At 42.0% G+C, this 16,969-nt stretch overlaps 4 protein-coding genes across 5 annotated transcripts; all 4 read right to left on the bottom strand.

The window, feature by feature from the left end:
* Positions 1-50: 50 nt before the first annotated feature.
* On the bottom strand, positions 51-5,480 carry LOC6641479 (protein stoned-B). Its single transcript, XM_002064143.4, has 6 exons — positions 3,767-5,480; positions 2,454-3,705; positions 2,019-2,270; positions 1,763-1,944; positions 1,487-1,697; positions 51-1,413 (listed from the first exon to the last, which is right to left on the bottom strand). The coding sequence occupies exons 1-6, from the start codon at positions 5,478-5,480 to the stop codon at positions 1,266-1,268; spliced, it is 3,759 nt and encodes a 1,252-aa protein (XP_002064179.1). The 3' UTR covers positions 51-1,265.
* Positions 5,481-5,523: 43 nt separating this feature from the next.
* On the bottom strand, positions 5,524-9,605 carry LOC6641478 (protein stoned-A). 2 transcript variants are annotated; one of them, XM_047011165.1, is made up of 3 exons: positions 9,587-9,605; positions 6,841-8,112; positions 5,524-6,779 (listed from the first exon to the last, which is right to left on the bottom strand). In XM_047011165.1, the coding sequence occupies exons 2-3, from the start codon at positions 8,081-8,083 to the stop codon at positions 5,524-5,526; spliced, it is 2,499 nt and encodes an 832-aa protein (XP_046867121.1). In that variant the 5' UTR covers positions 8,084-8,112; positions 9,587-9,605. The 2 variants fall into 2 exon arrangements, with proteins under 2 accessions (XP_046867121.1, XP_002064178.1); XM_002064142.4 differs by lacking the exon at positions 9,587-9,605 and adding an exon at positions 8,365-8,435.
* A 1,348-nt stretch (positions 9,606-10,953) lies between these two features.
* LOC6641477 (alpha-(1,3)-fucosyltransferase C) lies at positions 10,954-12,942 on the bottom strand. Its single transcript, XM_002064141.4, has 3 exons — positions 12,802-12,942; positions 11,792-12,721; positions 10,954-11,725 (listed from the first exon to the last, which is right to left on the bottom strand). The coding sequence occupies exons 2-3, from the start codon at positions 12,706-12,708 to the stop codon at positions 11,269-11,271; spliced, it is 1,374 nt and encodes a 457-aa protein (XP_002064177.2). The 5' UTR covers positions 12,709-12,721; positions 12,802-12,942; the 3' UTR covers positions 10,954-11,268.
* Positions 12,943-15,032: 2,090 nt separating this feature from the next.
* On the bottom strand, positions 15,033-16,829 carry LOC6641476 (ras-related protein Rab-21). The gene is made up of 2 exons (XM_002064140.4): positions 16,554-16,829; positions 15,033-16,456 (listed from the first exon to the last, which is right to left on the bottom strand). The coding sequence occupies exons 1-2, from the start codon at positions 16,615-16,617 to the stop codon at positions 15,828-15,830; spliced, it is 693 nt and encodes a 230-aa protein (XP_002064176.1). The 5' UTR covers positions 16,618-16,829; the 3' UTR covers positions 15,033-15,827.
* Between the last annotated feature and the right edge of the window lie 140 nt (positions 16,830-16,969).

The following is a 16,969-nucleotide window of genomic DNA, read 5'->3' as shown; positions in this document are numbered from 1 at the left end:
AATATAATTTGTTGTTTTTCTTTTTTTTAGCAATTTATTTTTATTCCTTTTTTTTTTTGGTTTTTGGATTTTTTGCTTTTGGTTTACTTGATTCACAACAATAACATTTGAATATGCATTTTGTTTTTTTTTTCTTTTTTTGGTTTTATAAATTGAATTAAAGTCAATGATAAAGCTTAGTTTTAGTTGTGTATATATATGACGTATGATGAATGCTGCTATCGATTAGATGTGGGTGGTGGTGGTGGTGGTGGGGAGTCGGGGCCTAGGGAGAGGAAATCCATTCCCATCGCAGTTCCTCACGAGTGTTTCCACGTTTTCGCCTGCGTTTTGTCTCCTGTTTTCCTTTGGGTTTGATTTTGCTAAAAGACTTGATCAACACATAAATATATATATATATTCTATATAATATATATGTGTAGTTAGCTGAACGGATTTGTCTATGTGTGTATGAGTGTGTGTTTGTGTTTGTGTGTGTGCGTTACCCTGGGGTAAAGAGATCCCTTGGTTACGTGTTAATTCTCTCGTTTTCATATATGGAATACCTATTTGTTTTGCTTGTTTTGATTCACTTAAATCATAGTTGAACGTCAAACGATGTTTTGCGAAATTGCTTATCATTTCCACCTTCCTTTTTTCTATAATTTGGGGGAGCTTTGGGGGAGATAGGAGGTAGGACTTATGTATAAGTTCAGCTTAGGTTTTCTTTTTTTTAAGGGGTTAATAACTATGAACGTCCTTTAAATAATAATAATATATATATATATATGTATATAAATATATGGTATATTATTTAGTTAGTAGAATTTCTTCACTTTTTGTTTTTCTCTTTTGCTTTTGTTTGTTTCTTTTGTGGTATGTACGTTTTCAATTACGAATAAACTTTATGTCTATGCATATGTATGTGTTGACATTTGTTTTCTGGTCGATAGTTAAACGAGTTTAGTGTTGGGCAATGCATTCATTTTTCTTCTCGGTCTCTGCGTGTCAGTCCGCGTCTTTGATATATGCATATATCTATCATTTTTTGAGGTGTTCCCCTCCCCAAAATTTGCTGCTACTGGTTTAATGTTCTCATTCTTATTGTCAACTAACTAACTGGATTTCTAATCATACGATACACGCGCTGGGAACACGCTCTATTGGAGTGTCAGTGTTGAGTAGTGTTTAGTGAGTTAAAGAATAAGGATTACTGCACACTTGAGGCATAAATATGTATGTATGTATCTACACGAAAGTCTTCTGGCTATATATTTTGTGTCTGCTTAATTGGAATCCGAATCCGAATCGCTAGGCGGCACCGGCGAGGCAGTTGGCTTCGCCGCCGTTGTGGTGGTTGTCTCTTCTTTTATGGGACGCGTTGCCGCCAAATACGCATTCGTGGATTCGCCGTGCGTGGTCTCGATGCCAACCCTAGCAAAACAAAAAAGAATTTATAAATTACCATTAAGAGACATTTTTCATTCGTCGATTCGTTTGCACTCACTTGTACTCATGTCGTGCCAAATAGCGAACATATTTCTCTGGGGGCTCATCGGCATCAGAATCTTGCACACTAACCGAGCGCACGGTGGTATGCGAGACCTGCGTGGCGGGCATTGTGAATTCGACGAATGCGTATGGCGCCAGTTCACTGGGTATCTGATCGTACGAGGTGAGTGCCATGCGGCAAACTAACTGATGTGTGGTATAGGCACCTAAAACAAAAAAAAAATTGAATTAGCAACTCGCAAATGTACAAATGCTTTATGTCAACACCTACCTTGACCTTCCTTGGGTAAACGTGGACAACGCCAGACAATGGCTCGATGATGATGCTCATACTTGGCCTGACCCGAGGTGACCTCAATTAAGGATTCCTGCAGTGTGTCCACAGCGCCCAATATCCGTTCAATACCCTTGATTTTGCCAGTACGCCGATGGGCAGATTTCACAGAACCATATCTTTTTTCCAGAAAGAACAATATGTATATTATTCGGTTGCTTATTTTCTTCTAACCGTATTCGATGGGACTCACCTGAAATGCTTTTCGACACGAAACAGATAGATCCAGCATTCCGGTATGGGGAAACGCACAGAGACATCTTCGCATGGTATTTGTCCCAGTTTGCGTGATGTGAAACCAGGAACAAGAATATCGGCACGCAGCTCAACCTTATTGCCTGTGACACACCAAGTGGCTTTTAGCTGAAGCGGAAGCTCACGATTCTTTGGCGGACGCACACGGAAGCGCAACAGTTCAATATAGTTGGCATCAGGTGGTTGAAATCTGAGTGGAATGGGATGGAATTCAAATTAGCAGATACACATAAAGATTTTCAATGTTAAGGAGTCACTTTGTGGCTAATTAAACAAACCTTGCCCCCATAAATATGCAATAGAATTAGAGATAGATGCTTAAAATGTTCTACAAGACAAGTAAGCTCGTTCTCGTTTTCCATTCGATACTCACTTGATGGTGCGTGTGCGTTCATATTCCTGTTGATTAACCACGCTATGGAACTCGACTGCTTCCAGGCGAATCCATTCCTCAGTTGCCACTGGAATAATGTCATGACGACCAACAACCTCTTTACCCTGACGCCACATATCGTTGACGCCCAGCTCGATGGTCGGCATGCCCGTTAGAAAGGCCAAAAAGAATAGACGCACACGGGCAATCTGTTTCAGGATCTTGCCCTCGCAATCCTGCTCGACGGTTATCTCATCGACAGCTGTTACCTGAACCTCTTCCATTTTATAGGTCAAGGCACGCTCTCGCAGGGCAGGGAGCTTAAACAGGGCCTCCTCAATACAGACGGAGAACTGCTTCATGTCCTCATAGTTCATTGAACCGATCTTGAAGAGTTGCGACGACTGGGGAGCATGCTCGACGGGTAGACCAAGTTTCTTGAGATCGCTGCCAAACTCCTTGACGCCTTCATAATCGCCGGCGATGGCATATTGTGCAAATTTGGTCAACTTATTGGTAATACGTTCCGCCTTGGTCACCTGGCCAGGTCGAACTCCGGGTCGTTCCTTATAGAATATATACTGTAGCTTCATGGTGAATATTTTGCCAAACTGATCGTATTGCTGGGCTCCAATCTCTGATACCGAATACGATGGCTGCAATGGGAGCTCTTGGAATGGTTGCTTATCGCCAGCCTGATTGAGCAATTGGACCACCGGCACATCATTCTGCACCACTAGACGCACAAAGATCTTCTTCCAGAAGCGCTGGCCAGTGATTTTCTTTTTGTTGGGCTGACGCAACTGCATCTCCCAGCCGGGACCCACATAGTGTAGCCGGGGATAATCTTCCAGGGGCTGGGACACATCCTCATCATACAGTGGTGTCTGTGGCGTATCCTGTGAGTCGCTACGCTTCATGCTCGTCTCTGCTGGAGCTGGGAAGCCGCTGACATCTTCAAACGGATTAACAGCTGTTGGCGATGACTCAGTCGGTGCTGGTGCCGTGACCGTTGTACGAGCCGGTGGTGGCGGTGGTGCCAGTTGTGGAGCCACACCGCCTGATCCCTCTGTCTTTGGTCGTATTACCACACTGAACTCCTTGTCCACTGATTCCACCGAGTCGGAGCGTACAGGTGCCTGCATGGCATAGAAATCATCATCCTCCTGGCCGAAACCATCATCCGCTGAGGTCGCATCACCGAAGGCATTCGCCGATATTGTGGCCGAACCAAAGGCGCTATCGCCCCAAGCTAAATGGAAAATAGACAAAAAGAATGAGAAGGAAAGTTTTTAGTCTCAATTGAGACTTACCATCTCCTCCCGTGGGTGTTATAGCCCCTGATCCTGGACCAAATCCATCAAGCATACTGATATTATCCTTCTTAACTGAATCAAATTTGGCCGAGAAGGCGTCGAACTCATCCGGCTCAGTGGCAAAGATATTGCTCACTTGTACAGTTGGCTGGACAGTTTCCGGTGCGGGCTCCGGTTCGTCAGCATCGTCTACGGCAAAGATATTGCCCACCACGGCAGGTGTAACGGCAGCAAAGTCGTGTTCATCCTCCTCCTCGGGACTGGCAAATGGATTGGCAGAATGCTGTCCACTTGCCAGACCACTTGTGGCCAATGGGAAATCTAAGCCGGTATCCATTTGTTCAACCTCTGGTTCAGGTTGTGGTTCTGGTGCCTGCTCCTGCTCCTGTGCAGCTTGAGTGGCAGCCCCCACCTCAGTGGGTGGACTTATATCTGCCGAGTCAATGATCTGCTCCGGCTCTGGTTCTAGTTCTGGCTCAGGATCTGGCTGAGAGACTGCTGCGGATGGGGTTGGAGCCGGTTCGGGTTCGTCCTCGTCATCTGAACGTGGCAAATCTTCCACCGTAGTGATCTCAATATCCGGCGTAGGGGCGCGCTGTCTCTGCGTCGTGTCCTGTGGCGCCGCCATGTGTCCCAGTAAAGTGGCTGCCTGCGGCTGTGAGGTAATGTCATGGGTACTCTCATCCGGTCGGGTTAGCAACGAACTGAATATGGGCTCATCCCGTGGATCCACCTCTGTTTCTTCCGGAGGAGAAGCATTTGTTGGCGCCTCTTCTACCAAGTCATCATTGAGCAAATCCTTGGGCTGCGTCTGCGGCTGTGGCTGCTCAAAGAGACTGAGTATGTCCTCTTTGGTCTTGGGTGGTGGTGGCTTGGCTGGTTTGGCGCTGCTGGTACCGAACATGTCCAACAAATCGTCCGGATGCGATTGCTGCTGTGCCGGTGGCGGCGGCCTATGCGGTGGCAGCGCAGGAGGCGTGGGCCTAGGCGGAGCCGGTCGTGGTGGTGGAGGACGTGGTGGCTGTTGCTTGGCCGGTGAGGGAATGGGTGTGGCACCCTGTATACTTGGCACAGCCGTTGGCACCCCAAATGGATTGTCATGTTGCTGCGGTGGCTGTGGATGAGGCGGCTGTGGATGAGGCGGCGGTTGCTGCTGCTGCTGCTGATCATGATCTATGAGTTGATTGTGATTACTAGAACCGCTGACATCGGAGACATCGAGCAGATCGGCTAATCCCGAGTCGGGTGTGGGGCTGGGCGAATGGAGATCACGCATGGAAACGGGACTGGGTGAACGGGTGGCAGGTATACGTCCCAGCAGCTCTGAGCTGGTCTCTTCCAACTGACTGGACACAGTGTTGATCAGCTCTTGTGTGCTTTGTGGCGGCTGTGGCGGACGGGGTGGAGCAACCTTATCTTCCTCCTCCCCAGCGCCAGAAGACTTCAAGCTGAGCGCATCGTCTTCTGCTTCAATCGTCGTGCCAAAGAAACTCATTGCCGGATCTATATCAGGTATGGGTTCCGGTTCGGCTTCTAGTTCGTCACCACCAAAAGCGAATGGATTAGAGGCCGTATCCATGGCCCCAAAAGGATTCTCGGCAGCCGCTGGTACTTCGGAACCTTCTGCTGGTTCAGCTTGCATCAAGAAGGGATTGGCCAAATCGCCATCTCCATCCCCCATATCATCGTCCATCAAGAAAGGATTTGCCATCTTGTGTGTGTGTGTGAGAGAGTGTCAGTGTCTCTCTATTGATTTAGCGTTCAATTAGCTCGCTTTCTAGCAGCTTAATCTCCGTTTCCCCGGGACCTAGATTCTCCGCTATGGAAGTATCAAAAGGATCAATCTCTTGCCTGGGCAGTGAGGGTGTCAATACCTTGTCACCTAGTCCCAATTCTTGGGCGTCACTCTGTGTGTCTAGAACGTCGACTGTGATGCGATCCTGTTTACTCTCCGGCAATAATTCGTTTTCCAGCAATTTCAATTCCGTCTGGCCCGGCTGTAGATTTGCCGCTATGGAAGTGTCAAAGGGATCTAGATCCTGATCGGCGGCTTGGGGCAATTGCCTGCGCTCTTGCGCCGGCGTTAGAACCTTTATATTGATATTCTCCTCTACGGCCAGCAAGACCTCAGCGGGCACTGGTGTCGGCGGAGCACGTGGATCGAAATCGGGATCTGAGAGACTGTGTCTGAGTGTTGCGGCTTGAGCTTCAGCCAAGTCTGCCTCAATGTGCTTCAATTCTATGTCGCTTAGTTTCGACTCTGGCACATACGATGTGTCAAAGGGATCGACTTCGGCTTCCGATTCACGTTCTGCTATCGACTGGGCGGTCTTCGGTGGTGCGTAATATGGTGTCAATGGTTTCTTATTGGCGCCCAAGCTACCGTCATTACCCAGTAAGTCCTGAGAGGGCACCAGAAAGCCCACACTCTTGGCCTGGATGTTCAAGCTCAGCGATGACTTGCGTCGAGCAGCGTCGATATTCGGCTCTGGAATAGTTTGGGTCTGGGTCTGGGGCTGGGACTGGGATTCGGTTTGGCCCTGATCGGCCCGTGGATCAAAATCGGGATCGCTTAACGAATGCTTTAGACCACTTTCCTCCTTATTGAGTAACTCACGCTCTAGACAACGTAACTCAGTGGCCTTTGGCTGAACCAAAGCACTCACCGCCGATGTGTCAAAGGGATCAAAGTCCTGCTCCTCCTGCTGCTGCTGATCGATACTTAATGTAGGGGCCAAGGGGGCTGGTACAACTTTGGTCAAATCAGTTGCACTGCCAGCCAATAGATCTCTAGCGGGTACACCAAGTCCCTGTTCCGGTTCGTCAGCCCGTGGATCGAAATCGTCGTCCTGCTCTAGGACAGTTGTCTTTTTAATAACTTGCTCGGCGTAATTGGTATTGAAAGGATCGTCGTCAAGGTCGTCCTCGTCCTCACTGATATAGATGGCACCGGGAACAATATGAGGTCCAGTTACTGGACGTACCGGTGGTGGTGGACGCTTTGGCTTACCTAAAATGAGGATGGAGTTTACAGTCCGCTGAAGAAATTGTAATTGTGTGTGGCTACTTACCAGCTGATTCCTCTGTCTCGAATTCGGCCCAACTGGTTTCAGGCAATAATTCTACTGCTGGAGGTATTACCACCTGATTGACTATGGTAATTTCCTCTTTTTTGGTAAGCGATTCAGCTGCTAGCTCAGCGAATTCGTCGTCCTCCTCGAATTCGGTAAAATCGAGTGTCTTATCGTCGTATACCTGTGTCGTTTCCTCTGGATTTGGCTGCTCGATTTGCTCTAGCTCCTCCTCTTCCTCAATCTTTTTGGGCTGAATCAAATGCAAGTGCAGTGAGACACTTAAATCGATGGGCACTTCGGCTACCTCGTCGTCATCCCCTAGAAGATCATCCAGCAAATTATGCTGCTCCGGTTCAGCTGCTTCGCCCGCTGTCTGATCCTGGTCAGCAAAGTCGACACTCTCGCTAAGCAATAGATTCTGTATGCCTTTGCGTAGCTTACGCTTGGGGTTTGCTAAGGCGACAGCGTGCTCCCTATCAACACGACCCGATAGGACCTCAACAGCCGCTCCTAGACTCACTAGCTTCTTCTTATTGTCCTTGGCCTTATCGGCACCGACAATGACCTTTTCGGCGTACGCTGTGTCAAAAGGATCGGGACCGTCGTCAAATCCCAAGACAGGGGAATCGGGTACAACAGCTAATTGAACCTCTCCGCTGGTGATGGCCTCAATGTAATCAGTGGCAAATATATCATCGACTTCGTCTTGGGCACCGTCCTCATCCGAGTCAGAAAGTTCGACAACAGCTTCGGCTAACTTATCCCGCTGTGCCTCTAATTCCGCAAGGCGTTGACGTTCGCGCTCAGCACGCTCAGCCTCGAGACGGGCGGCCTCTTCTTCCTCTTGCTTCTTCTTCTCGGCAGCCGATGGAAGGCGCTGATAAAAGGATTCCTTTTTGATGCGATCGAGCTCGTCCTGAGTTTTGTGCAAAATATTATCAACGCCAGAGGTCAATGCCTTAAACTTGGCCCATTCCTCGTCGTTGCCGGGCTGCTGGTCTGTGGCTGTTGCTGTGGCTCCTCCTGCCGATGCCTCTTTATCTAGGCCAGAGCCAGAGGCAGCAGCAGAGGCTGGGGCAGCTGCTCCCTCAACGTCTGATGCGGCTGCGTCCGATTCGCCAGCCTCCTGCTTGGCCCTGAGCTCACGTTTATATTGCTCGAGCTCCTCTTCGGTGAAGAGTTCTTGGTCCTTTTTCGACTTCTTCTTTTTCTTTTTTAAACCCTTTGGTAACTTAAGCATTATCTAATTGCGGAGACATCGAGATCGGTCTGCAAATATTCAATTTCGAAATTGCAATTCAAATTCGAAAACGTTAAAAAGTGGTTTATTTGTGGTTAGGTGGTTTGGTGGTTGGGTGGTTTGGAAACAAGGAACAATTACCAGGCAAGGGATTTATTCTATTATATCATCAAAGAAACGCAGTAAGGGATTTTTAAAGGCATATTATTACGGGAATTCTCAAACTAGGTTTTTATATATTTTGTTTTTTTTTTTTTTCTATTCTTCGTTTTGGCACTCACCGCCGCAATGTCCACAAAAGTATTTTTTTGCCACAAAAAAATGTTCCTTTTGTTGAGAGTTTTTTACATTTAAAATTTTGGAAAATTTTCCCTTTTTTCGAAATGAGAAGAAAAAAAAAAAGATGACACTGAATTATCTCTCTCACTCTCTGTGATTTTCCTTTCATTATCCTATTCACTCTCTACCTCTCTCTCTCTCTCCCTCACTCTCTTTCTCTCTCTCTCTGCTTGCTCTGAAGCTAACAGACAATCGAGAGAGAGTTAATTGTATACCTACACGGGAAAAGAAAAGAAAATGGGGGAAAAAAAGCTTTTTTCTGCCCAAAAACAACAACAATAACAACAATTGATAGCCGAAGCTTATTTGCCACTTGAGTAAAATTGACAGACAGCGGCAAGAGAACAATTTTTTTGTTCTCTCTTGAGGGAAATAAGGAATATAATCATACTTAGCGGTTCGCCTGAATGTATGCAACATAAAATATTAACTAAATTATTTAAAGCAAAATTTAAGAGAATTAAATATCCTTTAACTTGAAATTTAACTAAGACTATGGAAATTTAAATAAAAAGGTTGTAAATGTTTCAGTTTAGCATCATTTGAGTTGGAACTAAAATTACAATAGCATTAAAAACTAAAAAAAGAACACAAAAAGTTAAAGTTAACAATTTCAATAGATTTTCAATTTAATTAAAAAAATTTGGGGATTTTTGAGTAAAATGTTTTAAAAAAATGCAATAGGTTTTGGTTTATATGTTTCTTGCTTTTGCTTGCTATACATACTTTCTTTTCATTTTGCCTTTTTTTTGCCGTGTTAAACAATTCTTGATCTTGATATTGTCAGTTTCAAGTGTCTAACCCAAAAACCTACAAGCAGAAAACCGATTTCAATAGACGATATATATATATATATATATGCATATACATACATACATGTATGTACACATGTTTTCTAGGGTTTCAAGCCAACAATGGCTAAGAGGAGGAAGAACAACAACAGCAACAAATTGGCAAAAACATTACGAAATACGCAAAGAAAAAAAAAACACAAAAAATGTGCTTGACAGATGATTACATCTGTGCATGTGCATGTATGTATGTGTGTGAGTGTGTGTGTGTGTGTCTCTCTATCTCTCTAAGATTGTGTAAGAGAGAGAGAGAGACGCCACAAAGGAAGGACACAAAGCGTCAATGAAAAAGAAAAATGGGGGGCAGTAGTACCTGCGTTTCCAATTGCTCTTGCTGTAGCCCAAAGGAAAAATCGATGAATTTTCAACTAGAGAAACAGAGAGAGAGGGAGACAGAGAGAGAGAGAGAGTGAGAGAATGATAGGGGTCGGTGGGTTGGTGTTAAGAGTGTGCTCCTACGCACACTTCTACACACATGAATGTATATATATATATATATGTATATAAATATATATGTGTAGATACATAGAGCACACGTTTTTCTTTCTTTCTTTTCACTTGTCAGTCAAAGGCATTTCCCTCCTCCACACAATTGGTAAAACAAAAAAAAAACGACACAAATTACAACAAATTGCACAATTTGAAATGAAAACGTCACATTTATATGCACTTCAAGTAGTTGATGTTGTTTTTCTTTAACCGTTGAAGTTTTTCACTAATTTCCACTTATTTTCCGCTTATGCAACTTACGTCTCACTTTTGGTTCACTTTCGAAACTGAAAGAGGCGAACGAAAAATTATACGATTTTTTTAGGCGAATTCTTCGTTATTTTTTTGCGGGTCTAACAATTCCTTTATTTTACACTTTTGTTTAATATTTGTGTTACTTGTTTTTTCTTTCTTTTTGATTAAAGTATTTTTAATTATTTTGAAATTTCTTTCATTTTTTTCGAACCAACGGGGAGGGCTTAATACTCGTTAGTTTTTGTTCCGTTGCGTTATGGGGTTTTACCTCTGATTTGAACTATCGGGAAATCTAGAACAGAATGAAGAAAATGTCATGAAATTTCATAGGAAACGCTTTCTTAGAGAGAACGAGAGAGAGAGAGAGAGAGAGAGGTAGAGAGAACGCATGATAGTATCCTGACAGCAAAAGCTTTGCTTTAACTTCAAGACTCATTACCAAAAAGCTCCCCAGCTGATGACGTCGATGGCGACAACAGAGAGAAAGAGAGAAAACCCAACAACGCTCTCTCAATGTCCTTACGAGAAGCAAAAAAGCTCAATATGACAAAAACAAAACATATGTATATTCTCCTGGCTTTCGATTACGATTGTGGCACGTTTAAGACTTTGACATTTGACATTTGCCCCTAGGCATGCGCGTGAGTCACGCGTGAGTTAGTGCTTATCCCTGGTTACTTCAATGACAATCGAAATATCGAATAAAAGTTCTCAAAAAAAAATGTCTTTAGTCCTTAATGAAAATGAATCAACAAATTATTGCAATTAAATGTTGTTTATTTCATACAATATTTGATTTGAAAATGACAAATGAAGATCCAATATTTTATATCCATAACTGAAATCTGAAATTCTGAATCAACAAATTATCAAGTAATGTACATATTTCTTTTTGAAACTCATTACTCCCATTGAAATCGAAAAATTACCCTAGAATACTTTTAACTACTCTATATTTCTTAAAACTTGAAATCATTTTGTATACTTTTTTGTGGAGATAAAGTATTGGCTTATCTTTAAGTTAAATAAATACAATATTTACTTAATTATAGCATATAGTTATCTATCAATTGATAACAATTGAGGTACAGTAGGAATTGACTCATCAGAATATAAGTCATAGCACATGGAAAAAAATGAATGATATGTATAGTTCTATAATAGACCAACATACAGACATATGTACATATATACTAGATAGTCTAGTTCACTATTGCCATGTTGCTCTAATTCACTCTATCTCTATCCTTTTCAGTCTCGTGTCTGGCTGGCGGCAAATTGTATATGGGTCTTGAAACGACAACTATTGAACCACCAGGCCTCAATATCGTTGTAGACTTGCATCCTGTGCCTTCCGCCGGGTCTATGCAAGTGTTCACAGAGTTCACAAAATGGACTAAATGTGGCCAATTCGTAGTACTCTCGCCACCAGAAATAGCTCATGTATTCCTCCACATTGCTGGCCACAAACTCTAGATGAGCGGCCAATAGTTCCACAGTATCAAATTGATTGGCATCAATGTACGAGTGTGGTGGTAAAAATCTTGCGTAATCCACACCACCAAACACAATGGGAATGATATTACGATGCAGTACTCCAAACAGTTTCTCCGTTACATAGTCAGTGCACAGGGAGTTCTCAAATGCCAAATAGAATTTGTAATCGGTATCTAGCATTTCCTCACATCGTGGATCACCTCGTTTGCAGCTGGAAAATTTAAAGAGGAATAGAAGATATTTTATGGGAAAGAAAGAAAGCTTTGCTCCGACTTACCTAAGCGGTCCACACTTCCCATAGATATCCACCTCGATATATGCCTGCAGGGCCTTGGCCAAATCCTCACGCTTGGACAGCGTTGGGCAGTGAGAGACAAACCAGGTGACCATTTTTGTTTTACCTGGCCAAAGATTCCACACTTGGGTATCATTCCAGCCAGAGATCGGTGGTTTGCGCCAATTTGGTTGTCTCTTTGGGGCGACAATTGCCTGCGTCTCCTTATCGATGAAATGGTCATACGGCCATACAATATCCGAATCCAAACGATATGTCATGGTGAGATTATAGAAATTCTGCTCATTGCTCAACTGATGCTTTGTCTCGCCGGGCGACTCCATGGTGGCAAACACATAGGTCTGTTGAGGTCGACGCCTGGATGGAACGGATTCGAGGAATGGAAATGGTTCGGCTACATGAAAAACGATCGCATCGTACATATCCAAACTGGGTAGAAAATCATGATTATTAGTCAGTTCACACTGATAAACCGGGCACTTGAGTTCGTCGCGAAAATCTTGAGTTCCCAATGTGTCGCCTGGCAGACTCCAACGCGGATCGCCAAAGAATTCACTCCAAAGCAATATGCTGCGTGTGCCAGTGGCCAGAGATTCAGTTTCTGGTCGATTGCTCTCTAAATAATCTTGAAGTACGCCATATTGATTGACCAACGGGGAACGGCTTAGCTTATAGAGACCCAGCACGGTGCCGAGCAGCAAGAGGGCGAGCAACAGGCTCGGACCACGAAACCAACCAGCTCGACTAGCCATTTGCAAGTGCCGCTGGATATGACAGTGCCAACGGCAAAGCCTATGGCTATCATCAGATAACAGCCTAATTATCGCTTCTCTCCCGTTCCCAGGTCTTCGGTTCTCTTTATACCTACCATACTTAAGTATGCCCTTACATACATACATCGTTGTCAACTACCTGGTTGGAGGTGTCAAGGCGATAAGAGTTTATTGATTGGTTACGGCGATAATGTTGTGCCAACAATGCTCAAAATGTACCTCTACCCTCTAGTCCCACCAAATAATCCCAGAGCTCTATGCTCTGCCCGTTTTTTTGTCTGTATTCCAATTGGGTTGGGTTTATCGTTTTAGCTAGAAAATTTCCAGGTAACTAACAATTTGGTTTGAACTCAAAACCAAATACAAACAATTTACAAATCTTGTAACTAAAATATTTATTTTAGATTGTTCTAGTTGCCTGTTTGGATAGCTTTATTTTAATATTCTGTCAAATTGAGCAACACTTAGAAAGAGTGTGAGAGAGTTTTTAGTTTATGCAAATGTATTTGTGCAACATAACCCTAAAAATTAATCCAATAATCTCGAAATATTTATTTTTTTTAGTAAGAGACGTCAAATCTGTGACATTTATACATATTAGTATGACTAAAACTCCCAAATTTTATTTTTAAAACACTTTGTATGTACAGTTTTTTAAAAAATAATAGAACTTTCATAAACATATACACCTAGACCTCGTTTTGCGTCGTTTCGTTTTGCCGTTTTTCGAAGTTGCGTCGCTGCTTTATTAGTACTAATTTTCACTGCTCGTCGTTATGTTGTCCTTGTTGCGTTGTTTTGAGTTCGAGTGTTTAACTTTTTCCAACATTGGCCTTGAATTTTTGGCAGTTTTACTTTTTTCAACATTGACTATCTACCTTACCTACTTCTGTTTATAATTGCGCTTTGCTATCAAAACTCGGGGACGGTTTAGTAGAAATTTTCAAAGAACATTGTTCAATTTTGTTTTTAGAAATTAGTATTTTCATAGCCCGCAAACCTATCTTTGATCTTTCCATGGTTCCATTTTTTTTGGAACGTATCCCCAACGCAAAGCGAGGTCTAGGTGTATAACTTTTTGAATTTAATTTTTAACCGATTCGATCATAAATGATTTATGTTTTTTCAAAATCCCTAATTTAATTGTACCAAATACATTTTAAGAAAATAAGGAAAAATATAACATTGGCTGCATCGAAGTTCATATACTCTTCTAGTTCGAGCTATTTTAAAATTGTTAAAGACATCAATAAATTTCCTTGAATAGAAGTTCCATAGAAGTTATCGCACTGATCAGAAATATATATAAAACATGAACAGTCTGTGATATCGTAGACTCTCGATCATATCATTCAAAAAGATGATTACTAATTAAAATGCCATCTTAGGGAGGGGAAAAAGTGTGTGTTAATTATTGTTTATTATTAGAGTTGGAATTCATTTGATTTTTACTTACTTGATTCACGTTTGCAGTTTAATCAAGTGCCAAATCTTAAGTATACTATGGAGCAAGTGCGTCAATAGAGTGTAAGCCGTAACGAATCCATAGACAATAAATGTTTTAATAATCAAAACGATGAGCTTCATGTTCCATCGAATGTTGGCAATCAAATAGGTAGCAGAATTTGTTGGCTTTAGCTCTATTAGGCCCCAAAACCCCATGATTGGGGGCAGGGGAGGTGGAAGATAGAAGAGTGTGTGTGACTTCCACCTCCGACCAAAAGACCTGCAATTGTTGCTTGCTTCTTGGTTGTAGTTACTATTTTGTTGTCTGTGTGTCTAGTCATGCATTAATAAACAAATTCTGTCGAGAATTTGAACACATGACTTTCTCTTACTTAGCCCAATAATATGTATGTATACATATGTATATATTCTTATATATGTTGTGTTTGTCTAGCAATTGTGGTAATTGCAATTGTTCTAATAATTATAAATGTAATTGAAGTGCAATCTATCTGTATTTACGACCCTGACACCAACCTTAAAAGGCATATGTATGGCTCTCTCTCTCTCTCTCTCGCACTCTCATGCAGTCCCAATATGGAAATTAATGTTCCTTAAACACGAACTAGAAGGCGTCTACAGGAAAAGGTCGCCTCTAATGATTTCCACATATTAAAGAAATTTCTTACAAATGCCCAAAAGGCATTAGCAACAAAAGCCACTCAAACCATTGACATTAGGTGGACACTAGAAAACGTATTCTCAACTAATTACTAAAAATTACTAGTAATCATCAACTCAGTCAGTCAAAACATTGACATTAACCTAACTAAGCAAATGTGTACATACATATACATATATATAACTATAACAATTCGTAAATTGTGAGTTTGTTTCAATAGCAAGAAGAAGTCTTAGACACTTGTCTAACAGATTTTAGTTCTTAGGTTATTAACTAGTTCAGGTTCTTAGCTTTATATTAAGACAAAAACATATACTTGAAATTGAAGAGAATATATTATTAATTTATTCCTGGTAAACAAACTTCAATGCCATTTAAAGAAATAAATAACCTTTTACTAAACAGATGATACATTTAATATATGTATATAGATTTCATGATATATATTTATAAAGAGCAAATTAAAGTCAAAATTGTCATTTGGTATCTTTAAATATTGCTATTCTCTCTCTTTCTCTTTTACTTTCTTATTCTCGTTTTACACTTGATATTTTGACTTTCTGCAGTCTACCTCTATCGCCAGCAAAAGTTCTTATCATTCAGCTACACATATCATATATATATGTATATATAAACATACGTACAATGTCCAAAGATACGACATAATGTGGAGCAAAAATTGACAAATTCATAAGGATGACGCATACAAAGAGGCAACATATTTGTTTGTATATATGTTTGTATGTATGTATATAAGTATTATAATTGATTGTTTGTATTAAACAGATTTAACAAAGAAATTGTGAAAAAGGAACAAGGTGCTAGACAAATCCATATCGTCAAATGACAATAGATTAGTCCATAACAAAAAAAAAATGTATGTATATATAAAAATCATATGTTAGGATTAAGTTTGGGATAACAGAAATCCGTTCTGGCTGACATATATATGTATATAGTTATCGTGGATAGAGTTGTACATATATAAACATGTGGATATATATATGTAGATATATATATATATATACAGTTGGGTACATATCTTCTATATATATTATTATTTTAGATAATTATCACAATGGACGGCTGTTGGCTACTGAGCCCTGAATTCAGCCTCTTAGATGCCACAGCAGGAGCGATGCGATTCATTATTACCTTCTTGGCCATCATCCAAACGATCCACATCTAGATCATCAGCCACATTAATGGCATCCGAATGATTGTGTGCACCGCCGCCGGCTGCAGTTGCTGCTGTCAGTGGAGATTGCTGTTGCCGCTGATCCAGCATCAATTGGGTGAGCAGCTCGAAGAGCTCGGTAACGCCCTCATTCTCCTTGGCCGATGTCTCCACATACTGGGCGCCCACAGTGCGAGCGTATTGCACTGCTGACTCATAGTCAATGGCACGCTGGTCCTCCAGATCAGTCTTATTTCCGACTATAATCAGGGTTATGTCGCTGCCCAGCATCTGTTTTAGTTCACGGACCCAGGATTTAACCTTCTGGAATGAGTCCTGATCGGTGATATCGTACACGAGCAGAGCACCATCCGATCCGCGATAGTAGATTGGGCCCAGGGCATGGAATCTTTCCTGGCCGGCTGTGTCCCAAATGTTTAACTGAGCCCTTCTCTCATCCGGCAGGGTTATCTTTTTGGTCACAAACGATGCTTGCAGGGTGCTCAAATGTTGGCTATTGAATTTATCCTCCATGTAACGCAGAACCAGCGATGTCTTGCCCACGCATCCTAAAAACAAAACACGTAGATTGTAAATGCGGGGGAAGCAGTCAGCAGGGGCATTAAAAAAGACAGAGAGCGAAAATGTAGTTGAAGCAAAACTCACCTTCGCCCAGAAGCACTGCCTTAAAATTGAGTATAGGACCACTTCTCGTTCTGCGCGAACTCATCTTCGTTGTTTTTATATCTTCAGTTGGCTGAATAAGCTGACCTTATGCATTTGTTTAACGAAAATTAAAACGAAACATCACAGTTTTGTGATTACTTCGCAACAACAACTTGGACTCTAAGTGCTGCCAGATCGTTTACTAAAATGACCAAATAGATAAAAACATAAAACCTATCGATAACAAATTAAACGCCTAAATTTGACTCAGTGGCGCTCTTCGGTTGGAGTTGTACTCATTGATTCGACATTGGCACGACTGTTGCAACTTTGGCGGGAAATTTAAATTATCATAAATTTGCAGAAAGATTATTCTGATCATTCTCATCAAAGATCTATAATAAAAGGTTATTTAA

This window comes from Drosophila willistoni (assembly GCF_018902025.1).
Source record: "Drosophila willistoni isolate 14030-0811.24 chromosome XL unlocalized genomic scaffold, UCI_dwil_1.1 Seg141, whole genome shotgun sequence".
NCBI classification, from domain to species: domain Eukaryota; kingdom Metazoa; phylum Arthropoda; class Insecta; order Diptera; family Drosophilidae; genus Drosophila; species Drosophila willistoni.
This window is presented reverse-complemented; position numbering and strand designations above follow the sequence as displayed.